Source organism: Amblyomma americanum, chromosome 1 (genome assembly GCF_052857255.1).
Source record: "Amblyomma americanum isolate KBUSLIRL-KWMA chromosome 1, ASM5285725v1, whole genome shotgun sequence".
In the NCBI taxonomy this organism is placed as follows: Eukaryota; Metazoa; Arthropoda; class Arachnida; order Ixodida; family Ixodidae; genus Amblyomma; species Amblyomma americanum.
In genome coordinates this window covers 112318000-112334492 of record NC_135497.1, presented here as the reverse complement: position 1 = coordinate 112334492, position 16493 = coordinate 112318000, and the positions used below count along the sequence as shown (strand labels likewise).

General features: G+C 46.2%; 1 protein-coding gene across 3 annotated transcripts in view; it reads left to right on the top strand.

Annotated features, from left to right (window-relative positions):
- CTCF (transcriptional repressor CTCF) overlaps positions 1-6939 on the top strand; it is a 37007-nt gene extending 30068 nt beyond the window's left edge. For all 3 annotated transcript variants that reach the window (XM_077646557.1, XM_077646559.1, XM_077646558.1), the window contains exons 9-11: positions 257-331; positions 4666-4784; positions 4879-6939. In XM_077646557.1, the coding sequence (XP_077502683.1) occupies positions 257-331; positions 4666-4784; positions 4879-5007 (323 nt within the window). In that variant the 3' untranslated portion in view covers positions 5008-6939. The remainder of the gene's footprint in view (positions 1-256; positions 332-4665; positions 4785-4878) is intronic.
- Positions 6940-16493: the final 9554 nt, after the last annotated feature.

The window sequence follows — 16493 nt, the reverse complement described above, 5'->3', positions numbered from 1 at the left end:
CAGCGCGATTGTGAAAACTGAATGGTTTTGCAATGGGTGCTTCGCATAATTATGGGACAATTTTTTTTTCCCCGAGGTGTGCAGCTATGAAGTTTGCAATCAAGTTTTTCGGTGCACCGTTGTCGACGGCACTGTGCTAAGTCAGCTGCTCTATATGTATTCACCTCACAACCAAAAATTTGATGTTTTCACACCTCTAAAACCCAGCCATTCTACTGAGTGGAGTGAGTAATATTTCTTTTGCTTTTGTTTTTAGCACTTGCACCCATGAAAAGGCCACGTGGACGACCAAGGAAGTATGCCACTATGGAAGCAGCTGCAAGCAATCAGGGTAATTTGGAATGCCCTGGCTTATAGTGCATGCAGAAAATGGCCTTTAGGCATGCAGTATTTGATTTCGCTGTTTTCTTTTAGTTCTTCGATCAACTGGTTAGAAAATTAGCTTTTTTTTTTTCATATCTCATTGCTGTCTGTGGTGGGAGGCAGAGTGCCAAGACGTTGCGTTCGAGCTCTAAGCTAAAGCTTAAATATTCGCATTAGACACTCCTCACTGTCCTGTTTTTAACCTCGCAGTAAGAAACTAAAAAACACGCGCCTTAACTTCAGGGCCGGTGTTCAGCAGGTTCGCATTATCTCGCCGCTGTTGGCCTATTGGCCGGCGCCCCCGGCTAGCACAAAATTGCCGGATCGATCTCGTCAAAGCAAGCGATGCTAAACACTAGCTGACCGTGTGCGTTTGTTGATGGCGGAAGGACAAACGGAGATGCATGAAATCTTGACCCTTCCAAAAAAATCTGTTGGAAACTTTTTTTTTCCCGCGTAATGAACCCTCCCCGCAAGCTGATGTCAACATTTCTGGAAAAAAAGTGGGTTCATTACACGAGTAAATACGGTATGTTAGAGTCCCACTTTACACAGGGTGGCATAAACACTTTCCCATTCTGCTTATCCAATGTGTGGGCACAGATTCGTGGCTGTTATCAGGTAGTGCGTTCAGATTCAGATTTATTTCAACAACACTTGGTTGCCGAGGAGGCGAACAAAAAGGCAATCAAAAGTTGCCTGACGAAAGCGTCCGCCCCCTTTACACTCTACCACTGAGCAGTGGGCAGGTTTAACCAAAGAAAAACAGATCATAACACCAGAGACATTGCATATAACATTATACACGAAAACATCAAAAAAGAAAAAACAAGAAAAAAACACCACATATTCATTTAAGGTACACAATTAAGAAATGCTGTAAAAAGTATATTTGCGAGTCAACATTGTTGCACAGAATTGCACATAAAATACAAATATCGGTGTGACTGAACATAACAAAAGGCAAGAAGAGCTTAACTAGGCCGGCCAAAGTAAGGTTTTCTTTTCTAATAAAAACATGGATTTTTCTTTTTTCTTTAATATAGGGCAGATATGTGCAGAAAAAGTAAGCCATTGCTATGTCACAAAAAGAAATGGGTTAACTTTTTGCTAAATGCTTTCGTGGAACGACTGTTGTGAATGGTTTCTATAATACCTGGGTACTTATTTAGAAGATCAGCGATTCGATAATTTAGCGTTTGTGTACCGTAGTTCATACGCACTAGTTCTTTTCTACAGTTCATATGCCGAAGGTTATGGTCGTGGTCTCTAAAGAAGAAAGTTTGCGAGAACCCAGCCGGGTCCATTTTTATTTGATCATATATTTTCAAAGCTACTCTTTTGTTCATGATATTCGTGATAGTTAATATCTGATGTTTTTCGAAAAGTGGGGCTGAGGGGGCTCTATATGGAGAGTTTTCTATTAATCGTATGACTCGTTTTTGTAGTTCATGGGAAGCATCCCAAGTGCACATGCTATGCATGTTGGACCCGCTGCACGTCTTTGGGCTCTGACCTCCCAGCTGTGTTTATGGGGTCTCAGAAGCATTTTGAAGCGTTTGGGGCATTTCACTGCCACGTGTCTTATCCGATAAAGACAAAGTGCGCATGCAGGGCGTGGCTGCGCACCACCGCCACCCTCAACACCCAGCACGTACCCTGCCTGAAGACAGAAGGTAGTGCAAGACGCGTGCAGAGGATGGTCACAATGTCACAGAACGGAGACGTGTGTGGGTCATGGGTTGTGCATCTCATAGCTATGCTGTAAACGCTAGTTGTAAAGAAATGCTTTCGTGCCTACCACAGCTCCTCAAGCACTGAGTGCGGCACAGCTCACACAAGGAAAGAAAGCATTACTCAAGCATTGGTTTCGTTTGTAATTTGATGTCTATAATCTGTGAACACATTGTAAGCAACTGTATTGTATTCAGATAGCAAGAAGAAATTTGCAGTTCACAGACCATGAAAGCTAATTCAGAAAACATTAGCATTCTGTATATGGAAAACGCCTATGTTCCAAAAATGGAACATGGAAAAAAACACATGCTTCATTGTTATAAGTGTGGCTACAGTTTTCTTTTTTTCACGGTTATTTTGGAAAGGATCTGTGAATTCTCAATATGAATTTTTGTCTTTAAGGATTTCTGTCTAGTGCGGCATTCAAAAAAGGTTAGGATAGTATAAGTGAGCATGTGAGAATGAAGATATTGTATGTTAAAAGACTTGACCGGTACTCTAGACCTTTCCTTTCGTTGAATTTCTCTCTCTCTACAAGCTGCAAAGAAGTGCAATACTGAAGCATAATAGCAGTATCACCATGAATTCAAATTTTAGTCACAGAATAAAAATGCTGAGAATACAAGTGTTAGTATTTTTATTTTTAGTAGTTTCTAGTGCAACTTCCTTTGTGGGAGGCGTTCGCACTGCTGTCAGTAGGATGTAGTAGTATGTAGAGTCATGCAACACTATTTACTGTAGTGGAAACAGGCACAGCTTTAATCTGGCTGCTTGATTGCATGGTTATGATGTAATGGTATTGTTGTCTCTGGTCATTGACCATTGTCATGTACCTAGTAACTTGACCATTATCATCCACATAGTAACTTTGTCTGCAACACATGGTTTCCTGAGCCCTTGAAACACTTCTTGAAGCTACTGGTTTCAATGTGTGCATGTGTTTACTGTCCCTCTTCTGCTGAATGACACCCAAAGGTTATTCTTGGAAACCTGTCACTCTCAATCACGTGCAAGCCATAATTGTTATCAGAAATCGGCATGTGATGTTTAAAAAGTCTGATCAAATACTCTGCAATTGCTTTAGTTCCATGGCTCCACTCACAAAGTTTCAGGAGTTGCGGCTCACGGTGTATTGTATACGTTTTACCAGTTGTATGGCATCCGTTCTGTCTTGAGCTGTGCACTAAAGCAGTAAAAGGTTCAGTCAAGCCAGAATGAAACGCAAACCATGCCTGTGAACAAATTAAAATATCTTACCTGTGCACTTTTAAGTTTACAGCTAGCCTGACACTGATGCTGCTTGGTAAAAGGGCTTCCGAAGTGCGTATTCATCAACCAGTTTTAAAGGAATATCTTACTGTAAGTAAAAAAGTATGGCATATGCGTTGAATGGTATGACATAACAGCACTGACGGATGGGACGGAAGAAGAGACAGACGCATGTGTCTTTCTCTTCTGCCGTCCCATCCGTCAGCGCTGTTTCGTCGTACCATTCAACATGAACCAACCAGCCGGACTCGGCCCTCTCCTTGGATTCATTTCTTGTACATCGGGCACTTTCCTTTCTGCCTCTTGCCTCAGCGCATGTGTCTGTCTCTTCTTCCGTCCCGTCCGTCAGTGCTGTTTCGTCATACCATTCAACTTGAGCCAACCAGCCCGACTCAGCCCTCTTCTTGGCATATCCGTGCTTGCGTTTTATTCTAGCCTTACTGTACATTCCTACGGCCAGGGCAGATGACACCACCCTAAAGTTTTCGCGCAGCGATGGAAGAATGAGCAGACTGTGAGCAGAGATGGCACCAAAAGACATGCATGTGCTGTGCAATGTCAGCGCTCGTTGCAATGTCAGCGCTGTGCAATGTCAGGGCTCCAGACAGTCCAAATTAATCAAGAGCCTTCCAGTACCATGTCCCCCGTAGTGTACATGCTGTGTTGCTTCAGGACATTAACCACACATACTGTACCATACTGAAACACCACCTCATGCAGCTTCACCCAAGAAGTCTTTTTGTCAGCATCCTTTTCACAGCAAGCTCTGCAATTTATTTGTCCATGCTGCAGCTTTTACTGTACAGGGCTTTTGCCAATGTTGTGCGACTCTCACCATGTCCGCGCAGAGAGCCATAGCTCCAGTATGCTGTACAAGAAAAAAGGCTGGAGGGTAGGCCATATGACATGGACTGCCAACTTTGTCACATTTTGCTGATAAAGGAGGAGGAGAAGGAGAAATGTTGCTTGTGAATGCTAGTCTCCAGGGTGTGAGAGAAACAATATGGCATTGCTTGCTTATGACACCTGCACCTCTGCGGCATATTACTGTCTTTTCTAGATACAGGAGATGCTGCCCAGGCAGTGCCTCAAAGCCACTTGAATGTCATAAAACATTCAATCGCAAGGGACATAGAGGGGTTTAAAGATTGTGTGATAAACTTCTATGATATTGGTGGTAAAAGAATATGTGATAATAGAATTGCTTTCTCATCAAGATTTGATTTGTTTTTTGTTATTTTTTAAACTGCTGTTGTTGCAGGCTTCATGGCAGCACAATTATGTATTTATGTGCAGGTGAGGAGGTGTTAGGAATGACAAAAGCAGAAATGGATGCCCCACAGAGAGAGGCTGAGATGGCGCGCAGGCGACTTGAACAGAAGCAGAAAGACATGGAGGAGTGCTTTGGTTTCAATGTAAGTCCCATTTACTTATTGCACTCGCTTTGTTGATTCTGGATCACCTGCAATAGACTACTTATGCATATTCCATCTGTCATTGATTTTTCAGGATGAAGAGGATGAGACAATACTGGCCATGCCAGCAGCACCAGGAGTGAATGGACCGAGTGAAGACAAAGTTCAAGACGGCACAACTACCACCTATATACTGATGCAGGAAAATGGTGATGCTGTTTAAAAGCGGACTCTGCCACATGTCACTTCACTGTCTCATCACTTCTGCCAACTGTATCTTCGTTTGATTTTTTTTTTTTCCGGTGTGTTCCATGGACACAGCTTTAGAGAACTGGTGTATCCTGCGATCCCAAGTCTCTTCCACTTCCTGTGGCGTCATCCTTAATCATGATACATAAAAGCATTGTCAACTGTACGATGAGTAGTCAGCAGGTTTTGTTCTTGTGTGTTTTCAATGCATGAAAACATTGTCAACTGTACCATGGGTAGTTTAAAGAGCCTTGGTTCATGTGTGTATGATAAGTGTGAAGTTGTTCTTGCCTGCTTGAAAGGCTGATTATTGTATCAGCATTGTGTACAGTTGCTGTAGTTTGAAACCTGCTTGCGCGCCTCCTTCATTCATTTTTTTTTGGTACGAAAGGAATGTGCCACTCTCTGTTACTATTTTTTGCATCTATTTACATTGCTTCAGTGAAGACCGGCAATCTTTGTTTCTTTGAGACTCAAAGCGTGATATGCCTTTTTCTTGACGCCCCCAGCCCCCCTCCCCGCGTTTAGGTCTAAGTCAGTTTTTTAAGTGTGGTTTCGGATTGAAAGTGTACCTGGAATCTTCGTTTAGTTGTGTTCTTTTTCTGTTTACATTTTTGTACATCTTTAAGTAAAACGATCATAATCATTATTTTTGACGCACATTTTTTTTTTTTCACATTGCCATGCAGCATCGCTGTGTTGCAGTTCTGTGAAAAAATGTGATTTACCATCTTTGTAATTGTGTTTTGTAAATATACACGCATCACTTTCCAGCACACACTGCATTTTCAAGCACACCATCTACATATACACAGCGGGGTCAGATTGTTACGGGGGTGTGCATTGGTATTTTCGATAAATTGCAAGCTGGTGGATGAAAATTTCGTTGTTACTGTATGCCAGTGTTTTTGGTGCTGCTGAGTGCTATTGCATCAACAGCGACATCAACAGGCCTGCACAAGCGAATTGATCTGCGCCCTGGGCAAGTCCAAGTAATGTCTTGGAGCCTGTTTGAGCCATTCAATTTATGAAAGTATGACACTGTTTTGAGTGCTAAGTGCTATTTTACTAGTTCGATGTAGAGTTCTAATAAAATTGTGCATGCCTACGAGTTGTTCTCGTTACAGGCAGTCTAGTGTCCAGTCAAATGTTAGTGTGTAATAGTACTCTGTTTACAGTCTAAACTCATTGTACTTAGATATCAAAGTGGAGAAAGAATCGGCATAAACTGTGTGAGCTGATGTTGCACTTTACGCTACACTTTAATGTGGGTTTTATGAGAGGCTTTTTTCATGTTTTGCAGGAAGCTTACCGTATCACTTTCATAGCTGCTGATCGAAGGTGAGAACGGAGACAGCAGCTGCATTTATAGCACTAGTAGTGTGAGCTACACTGCAGTCTTTCAGCTATTGTAAGATGAGCCCTGTGCAGGTAGAAATGTTGAGCGATGAAAGGGAAGCCGAACTCTCAAATGTCAGGTCAAGGTATGGATGCCACTCGGCCCACAAGCGACTCAGACATTTAAAATGAGGGAAAAAAAGTAACGTATGTCATGCTGCACCTTTCATCTACTCCTTTACATTACACATGGGACAATGGGGAGGTACAAGTTTTTTTCGTGCATGGATGAAACTTATTTTGGCATATGAAGCTGCCAGCCCCCCCTCCCCCCTCCCTTTTTTTTTTACATTCAATTCTAGTTCAGAGCTCATGTTGGAACTTATTTTACATCAAAGTTGTCTGAGAGAGGGGTGCATGTTGCTTTGAAAAGGCAACTTAAAAGGTTGGTTCTCGTTCCATGTAGAATTTTTCACAGCTGCAACACTGAGCACAAGCGTGCACATATTTGCAACAGTTTAAATAAAAAGCACATACCATATTTACTCGCGCAATTCGCGCACATTAATTTATCGCAGTTTTTTTTTTTTTTTTACTTGAACATTTTACGCTCCCTGCTGCGCCAGACCACCAGCGAGCACGCGGTTGTGCGCTAGGAAGGCTTGGGGGAAAATCTGCGCCGCCGTGTGCGAGTGGGGAAGGTAAGAACTAGCGTGCTGTTTAGCTTTCCGGGACGAACAGTTGTGATCGCAGACTTGCGTTAACCGCCGGCGCGTGTCGAAATCCGCAGCTACGCAACGCAACTATGGGCTGGGCCGCATGCGAGGGCGTCGGTTTATCGCTCGATATCTCCATTTGCCTGTCTGCTGGCTTTGCAATTTTATCGATGCGCGTTTATTATTTTGAGCTGCGCACGCGCCGTCATGCCATCCCGCGGTGAAATACATAACATGGGCGGGGAAGGATATGTGTCCTGTATTTTTATAACATTTTCTTTTCTGGCCTGCGAGTTGGGGAGTCGATGTACAGGCGGCAGCACATGTCCCAGCTAAATGTAACCAAGCTTTTAAAAAAACACGGAATGTCCTAGCCGCGTCAAACCAACTGAGGGTTTATGTCGCGTGACCTAGTCTGCGGCATTTTTTTCCGTCCTACAAAGTCAATTCATTGGGTAAGCCCAATTAGCTATTTTTTTATTTGTGCCAATGGGAAAGTCTGGAAAACAGCTGAATGAAACGTTTGCACCAAGGTACTGTTAAACTAGTCTTTTTTTACAGGCCTTTAACCGTAACCCGCGGTGGCTCAGTGGTTATGGCGACCCGGAAGACGCGGGTTCGTTCCCGGCCGCGGCGGTCGAATTTCGATGGAAGCGAAATTCTAGAGGTCCGTGCACTGTGTGGTGTCAGTGCACGTTAAAGAACCGCAAGTGGTCGAAATTTCGGAGCCCTTCACTACGGCGTCTCATAGCCTGAGTCGCTTTGGGAGGCTAAACCGCCATAAACCATTACACAATAAAAGAACGCTTACACGTGACAGCGCTGCTACTTCAACGTCCGAAGACGCGACTTTGAGAACAAAATCCGTTTTTTTTTTTTTTCTGAAGTGCTCTCGCCGATGAGTTGTTGCGTGCGCATTGGGGCAAAAATGCGAGCCAGCATGCTGTTCACGTGATAGCTTTCTTTTAAGGCCAATAAAACCTACGTTGATCGTACTTTGGTGGAAGCAGCGCTGCTAGCGGCTTTTCGAGACGATCTACAACTTCTTCATTGACACTTTGTTCCTCAAACCAATAATTAAAAAGTTTGATAATTAGACCACTAATTAACTTTTAAGAATGAAAATAATACTGCAGACTAGGCCACGCGACTCTGAATAACCCTCATTTGGTTTCACTGGGCTATGACACTTCGTCTTTTTTAAAACCTTGGTTACGTTTAGCTGGGACGTTACTACCCTGTAGTTTTTTTTTTTTCTTTAAGGCGCCTTCGCGAAATCACGTAATTTGCGCACCCCCTTCTTGAAGCCCTAACTTAAAGAGAAAAAAACGTGAGTAAATACGTACTTTTTTACTCGTATAAACAGCGCAAAGGTTTTCAAGCTGAAATTGTGTTAAAATGCTCTTCACAGTGTACAATCATTAACAAAATTTTACGGAATGTGGACGCGCGGAAAGGACTCTGTCACAGTATCGCCTCTCTACGCAGCGACCCAGACATGGGTCATGAAATATAGTTTCTCTCTATATATACGAAGTCAGCTAATATTCACTCTAGCCCCCCTCCGAGTGGAGCTTGCATGTTCTTTATTCTTCCAGGATTTTCAAGGAACTAGTTTTCCTGACAGCGCAAGACATTTTCCCCGCAAACCTGCATCCCTTTACTTTTGTGCACTGCTGCGTGGTGGGAGCATTTATAATAATAATTGGTTTTTGGGGAAAGGAAATGGCGCAGTATCTGTCTCATATATCGTTGGACACCTGAACCGCGCCCTAAGGGAAGGGATAAAGGAGGGAGTGAAAGAAGAAAGGAAGAGAGAGGTGCCGTAGTGGAGGGCTCGGGAATAATTTCGACCGCCTGGGGATCTTTAACGTGCACTGACATCGCACAGCACACGGGCGCCTTAGCGTTTAATGGCCCTAAAACAGTTTTTCGTGTGTCCCTGTCGGGCCCGTGACCTGGTGATCAGCACAGAAGTAGAACGCGGCTTGGGCGTGGTGGCATTGTTGATATACTGTCGTGATCGAAAGAGACGCGAACAACGCGGCGCCTACACGCGCTCCGCTGTTCGAATTTCTTTTCATCGCGCTTTTACTTCAGTGATAGCAAAAATACGCTAGAGTCGTCCGTGATACATTCTAGGACGACTCTGACGTCTTTTTCTTTCCCCTCGGGTATAAGCGCGATCAAAAGAAATTTGAGCAGCGGAGCGCGTTGTTCGCGTTTCTTTCCATCGCGACAGTACTGGTGTGTATCTTTCCACTATGCCGTTGAAATGTATGCTTTTGAACTGGTACAGATGCTTGCTCTGACACTCGCTACATGCTTTTCAGGTCGCCTTCAGCTCGTGCAGCTTGCTAGGTAGTCTTTAACGTTCGATGTCGGCGCACGTTAAAGAACCCCAGGTGGTCGAAATTTCCGGAGCCCTTCACTACGGCGTCCCTCAGACTGAGTCGCTTTGAGACGTTGAACCCCCTAAATAATCTTAAGGCCACAGCGTTCAGCTGCAGCGAAACGAATGTTCCTAGAATGCTCCTTCTAGCAAATCATTCAAAACACAAGTCAAGCAGCAAGCTTTTCTATCGCAAGGACGAACCTTCTGCTAGCATTTCAATGTCATTCGGTATTTAATAGTGCCTTAATGGCTCTGTTATGCGGCTGAAGCGAAAAGCCTTTGGCGCTAAGACTGCTGACCAAAACTGTACGTCCCTTCCAACGTTCTGCTTTTTCCACCAAGCCTTGTGAACAAGTGACATCTATTTTCTTACGTCACTTAAAGCCTGATTGTATTCCTGAATAAGTGGCACTGCAGTAATGGAGTATTGAGCAGTGAGCCCCTGGTGAAGTTTGCTTTGGGCTTTGCACTGAACAAAATATAAAGGGTTTGACAAAGGTCACAGTTGAGTTTTTCCCTTCAGTTGGTGATGGTGGAAACACCTTGTTGATGATGAAATCGGGGTTTCTTGATGACCCGGTGGTTCTAACTCGCAAACATTCACGTTACTCGAAGAAATGAGAACGTTAACTCTTTATTTACAACATAAAACGAGAAGAAACAAAGGAAGGAGAAAACTATTTACATGACTAAACCGTTGATCAGACGAATTCAGCTCTCGTTCAACCCAGCGCGCTTGTTTTTAAACCCTCTGTCTCCGCCCTTAGCGGGGACAGCCACCAATAAGATTACAAGCGACACACCTCACCAATCAGTGGTCAGGGAAAGGAAAATAAGGTTTCCGCCAACTAATCACACATTGGACAAAGAGTGCGGATTAAACATTTCGGAAAGGAGAGGTTGCAATCAAATACACAAACAGCACAAACGCGACCACCCTCTCCCACGGCCCAGTCGTTACCACCTTCCTCTCTCTGTTGCACACGCGACTAACATATGCCGACGAAACGATTCCTAAAGTGTTTACAGAACACACCGCAAGAGACGAACACAGTCGTTACGGGAATAGTGGGCTTCCGGTCACTCAGCTAATACTCAGCCGTATCTCGTGCGCCCCGAAACCTCGTCAACCCCTTAATAGCAACCACATGTCGACAGCTGTACATGGTTAGACTTTTTAAGACGGACTACGCCCGTGACGGCGCGGAGTAAACGAGGACGTCCGCCGCAAGCAGGGGAGGCGGGGACGGGTCCCTTTGTTGGCGACTTCCGACCCCCCTGGAGCGGCCTTCCTTGCGAACCCAAGACCAACGAGTTCGCGGAACTCCACAGTCACCACAAGCGGCCTTTCTATAAACTCTCATGTTTAAATGTTGACCCCCTAACTCTCGATTGGATACGATGCTTTCTTTCTAACCGTCAACAGTTTGTGTATGCCAATCGACACTGCTCTGCTTTGACCCCTGTTGCTTCCGGTGCGCCACTAGGTAGAGTACTCGGACGTTTGCTTTTTTAAATTAATTTAATGCCGGCTCACATCACATCTAATATTCGATTATTTGCCGATGACTGTGTTATCTATCGACCTATCGTTAACAGCCCCGATACACTTATATTAAAAGCAGACTTAAATTACATTGAATTATGGTGCAACAAATGGCTGATGTCTCTAAATGTTAATAAAACTTCTCCAATTACATTTCACCGCAGGAAATCTTATCCCTCGACAAAATAATATATCTCGTTTCGAAATTTCCGCTGGAACCTCTTATAAATACCTTGATGTAACTATTTCCCACTCTCTTAGCTGGCCACCCCACACTTCCAACATTAATAATGATGCCAACGGCATGCTCGGTTTCTTACGCCGCAACTTGCGACTATAGCTCCTCCCGCTATAAAACTGCTGACCTATTTAACACTCGTTCGTCCCAAACTGGAATGTGCATGCGCATTTTGACCCGCCACGGTGGCTCAGTGGTTAGAGCGCTCGACTACTGATCCGGAGTTCCCGGGTTCGAACCCGACCGCGGCGGCTGCGTTTTTATGGAGGAAAAACGCTAAGGCGCCCGTGTGCTGTGCGATGTCAGTGCACGTTAAAGATCCCCTGGTGGTCGAAATTATGCCGGAGCCCTCCACTACGGCACCTATTTCCCTTTCTTCTTTAACTCCCTTCTTTACGCTTACCTTACTGCGCGGTTCAGGTGTCCAACGATATATGAGACAGATACTGCGCCATTTCCTTTCCCCAAAAAAAAACAATTAAACCAATTATTATGTGCATTTTGCGACCCTCACCAGTTAAATCTTTCTCTCACCCTTGAATCTGTTCAAAATCGTGCGGCAAGATTCATTCACTCGGACTATTCTTTTCATTCAACCGTCACCAAACTGAAATCAGAATCTAATCTTCCATCCATCGTTTCACGCCGTAAAATTGCCAGACTATGACTCTTTCATAAATTTTATCACTCTCCGCTAGGAAGGTGTTATCACACCAGCTCACCGCGTTTCTGATCGCATTAATAATAATAACTGGTTTTTGGGGAAAGGAAATGGCGCAGTATCTGCCTTATATATCGTTGGACACCTGAACTGCGCCGTAAGGGAAGGGATAAAGGAGGGGGTGAAAGAATAAAGGAAGAAAGGTGCCGTAGTGGAGGGCTCCGGAATAATTTCGACCACCTGGGGATCTTTAACGAGCACTGGCATCGCACAGCACACGGGTGCCTTAGCGTTTTGCCTCCATAAAAACGCAGCCGCCGCGGTCGGGTTCGAACCCGGGAACCCCGGATCAGTAGCCGAGCGCCCTAACCACTGAGCCACCGCGGCGGGTGCATTAATCACGGTAAAGCCGTTTACCCACCATCCCCACATACTACTGCGCATCTTAACGCTCTTTCCCCAGACATCCAAGGAGTGGAATCGCCTTCCTGCTGACGCAGTTCACCACACTAATGCAGCTTGCTTCAAGGCGTTCATTGAAAAAATCATCGACATGCCGTAACGACCCACCCCTAATGTAATATCCCAACATGGGCATTTGAGGTATCAATAAATAAAAATAACCACCTCTCCACAACTACACCCGAATCCAGCTAGGAGCAAATTTTGTTGCAGTTTACTCCAGTAGCACAGATTTTTACCAGGTTTTGGACAGCATTGCTGCCAGGTTAATATTTCTTCGGGGCCAGTAGGACATCTCACTGGTGTTGAGAAAGAGTGCACTTTGTAAAGGAGGTTGCGGCTCGGATGAATCTGGGTGACTTGCGACGTCCAACGGTCCAGGCCAAGCGTTGGGTCAGCAAGCGAGCTTCACACCTCGAGGTCGCCATGTATCGCCGCTGTAGAGTAACAGCGTGGCTGCTACTCTACAGTTACCTCCCGATGAAAAAGGAGGAATTCTGCCGACTTCAGGAACACTCACGATAGGTGGATCGTAGCGCGGGCGACGTGCACTATTTTATGGCCGCGATGGCGCGCTTCCTGGGACGGCGAAAGCGGTTCAGGAACGTAGTTCACTGGAGAGGTCTGGCAGATAACACAGTACGGGCCTTGGCACTTTGAAAGGAGTTTCGTGGAGAAGCCGGGACCGCTTGACCGAAGAGAACAGGTGGGGGCGCGAAGGTGCTCTTGGCGATTCTTGTGGTTGGTACGAGATCGGGCAAGCTGGCGGCATTCATTCTTCAGCATATGTGGCTGCTTGAGAAAGGGTCATGGACTCGGACACATACCCGCCGCAGTGGCTCAGTGGTTAGGGGCTCGGCTACTGACCCGGAGTACCCGGGTTCGAACCCGACTTCGGCGGCCGCGTTTCGATCGAGGCGAAACGTTAAGGCGCCCGTGTGCTGTGCGATGTCAGTGCACGCTAAAGGTACCCAGGTGGTCGAAATTATTCCAGATCACTCCACTGCGGCACCTCTTTCTTCGTTTCTTCTCTTAGTCCCTCCTTTATCCCTTCCCTTACGGCGCCGCTCAGGTGTCCGCCGATATGTGAGACAGATACTGCGTCATTTCCTTTCCCCGAAAACCAATTTTAATTTCTTTTTTTTTTCGGACTCATCAGGGAGATACGGGAGCACGGATTCGTGATGCAGATGGGCTCGCGGCCGTAAAGAAGGAAGAATGGAGCGAAGCCAGTTGTGCTGTGTGTAGCAGTGTTGTAAGCGTATGTGACAACCGGGGGAATGCGGTCCCAATTTGAGTGTTCACATGCAACATCCATGGCCAGCATATCGCTCAATGTGTGGTCGAACCGTTCAGTCATGCCGTTTGAGGGCGGCGACCAATGCGTCATTGTAGAAGGAGTGCTTCGACGGTGTCTGAGAGGAAGACATGGCTTGGTCGTTCAGAAGTACCTTGGAGGAACCATGCATGGCACAGAACGAGATTGTGCAGGATGAAAGACGCAACGTCTTGTGCAGGCCCGGATGGCAAGGATGAGGTTTCTACGTAACGGGTGAGGTGATCTGCTGTCACTATGACCCATCGGTGTTCGGCCGGAGGGGTGGGAAGAGCCGTAGAGATCGATGCCAACGCGGTCAAATGGGCGCGCGGGGCTGGACAAGGGCTGCATTGGAGTAGTGGAATGGCAAGCAGGGCTTTTCTGACGTCGGCATTCATTCCGGGCAGGAGCGAACGTATTTACGGATGAAGCGGTATATTCGCCGCCATAGTATAAGCGGACTCGAAGGCGCGTGCAAGTCTTTACTACAACGGCGCGGGCACATTGGGGGTCGGTGTGGAAAGAGGCTGCTAAGGGATGACAAGGAGCCATTTGCGCCCATCGGGAAGGGTAGTTACGGCGGTAAAGCAGGCCGTCCCATATTTCGAAGGGCGGGTTTGTCGGCAGAGAGTTCGGGTCGCAGGACGCGCATATGATGCAGGTATACAGTAAAGCGAGGAGGGAAGCGATCCAGGGGTCCTGGCCTTGTTCAAATGGCATATCAGCAATGTCAAGGGTCGAGGAATCACTGGTGGCGAGAGATGTGGAGTCGCAGGGTTCAGGTGAGCGCGAGAGAACGTCGGCACTGGAATGCTATATGACCAGATCGACAGATAAATTTCCTATTCCTGTAAACGGGGCGCCCAGCGAGCGAGACGGCCCGAGGGGTCTTTGAGGGAGGACAACCATCAGAGTGCATAGTGATCGGTAAGGACAGATAATAAGAGACCATATATGTAAGATCGGAACTTCCCTACGGTCCAAATGATCGTCAAGCATTCTTTTTCCGCTACGGAATAATTCTCTTCGGCTTTTGTCAAAGCGCAACTGGCATATGCGACATTTTCGGCGAAGTCGGCTTTCCGTTGAGCAAGAACAGCGCCGTGGCCCTCGCCGTTGACATCAATGTAATTACCACGAGTTGCAGTGTGACACACTCCTCCTATAGTCGGATACAACTTAAGTCTGCAGTGAAGCTCCGCCCACGCTCAGGACAGCCGCACAGAATTCTTCCATGAGAAAAAAGTAGTCCGTAGTTAAAACTTTTTTCGTTACCTAAACAGGAAACTAATCACAACAAAGAATTACAAGCTGTAGATTTTTTATTCCTGGATCGCTTAATAAAGTAAAACATTAAAAAGCCTATTTCGTTTACTGTTGTGATTGGCTAGCGGAGTAGTACAGGGCGCCGCAGACCGTAGCCCAGTGTTAGCAACTGCTGTTTTTTTTTTAAGTTGTATCCTACTAGAGGAGTGGAGGATTTCCTTACTTGGTCTATTAGTCAAAGTCCACTCGCCCCGTCAGCGCAGTGAAGTCCGGTATCTGTGGCGTTACTTGGCTTATAGTGCTAAAACCCTGCCATCATCAGAAACCCGGCACGAAAATGACGTCACCCCTCCTGGAGCAATAGGCCGCCGGCGTCCCCACCGCCGCGTACATCAAAGCGCAATTGAGGTGTCCACTGATCCAGGGAGCCGGTTATGCGCCTTCGGATCCTTTCCTCAAAATCAACGGAATGTAAACTTCCCGGTAGTTTTGAGAAAAGGAAAGGCGCACAACTGCCTCAATTCCTATAGGTGGACGTCACCGCTTACTCGCAGCGGGATTGAGGTATCCACTGACCCAGTGAGCCAGTTACATTTGAAAGCCGTGGCCGAAACGCAGCACGCAAATGACGTCATCACCCCTCCTGGAGCAATAGGCGACCGGCGTCCCCACCACCACGTACCTAAAAGCCCGATTGGGGTGTCTGTCCATTGACCCAGGGAGCCAGTTATGCACGTTTCCTTTCCTAAAAATCAACAGAGCCTAAACCTTGAGAAAAGGCAAGGCGCATAACTGCTTCATTTTGTAGGCGGACGTCGTCGCCTACTCAAAGCACGATTGAGATGTCCGCTAGCTGATTCAGCGAGCCAGTTACACTTGCTCTCGCATTTACACATCATAAGCATTGCTTAGGTGCCCCCATAATTTTTCTCTATTACAGGTGTATTTTAACGGGACAGCGCTAAGGCTCCCGTACGTTCTGCAGAAAATGCGGCGGGGTCGTCTTCGGCGTTGTGAGAAAAAATATCCCCGGAGAAGCAATCTAGGTGGGCCACCTAGGTCGCATGACCTTGTGGCGTCATTACAACCAGCCCACCGGATTGTGAGAAAAGGGACCACCGTGGCAGTGACGCTGCGCCTAGTGCGGTATGAGTACTCCCAAGGATCTATGACTGTAAAGTGGGGAATGAACAATTCCGCATATGTGGGCGTTAACCCATTAGCGCTATCGCGTCACACCCTTAAAGGTGCACTAAAGAGGATTCTGAGCTCGCCTTTTTACCGCGGGAAGTTGATCTACACGGTCCAAGCAGACTTAGAAACTTCTAATTATCGTCCTGTGCTGCATATTTCCGTATTAAATCGGACTAAACGTGCCGGCTCCCTTCTTTTTTTCTTTTTTTTTACTCAAAGCAGTAAAGCTCTGTTTGAACTGACCTCCGAGAGTAGGAGGAGTCAACCAAAGCATGGAGTGCCTTTCAGCCAGTCGCGTGGTGGCTTGCCGCTCTGCCATTGGCGGA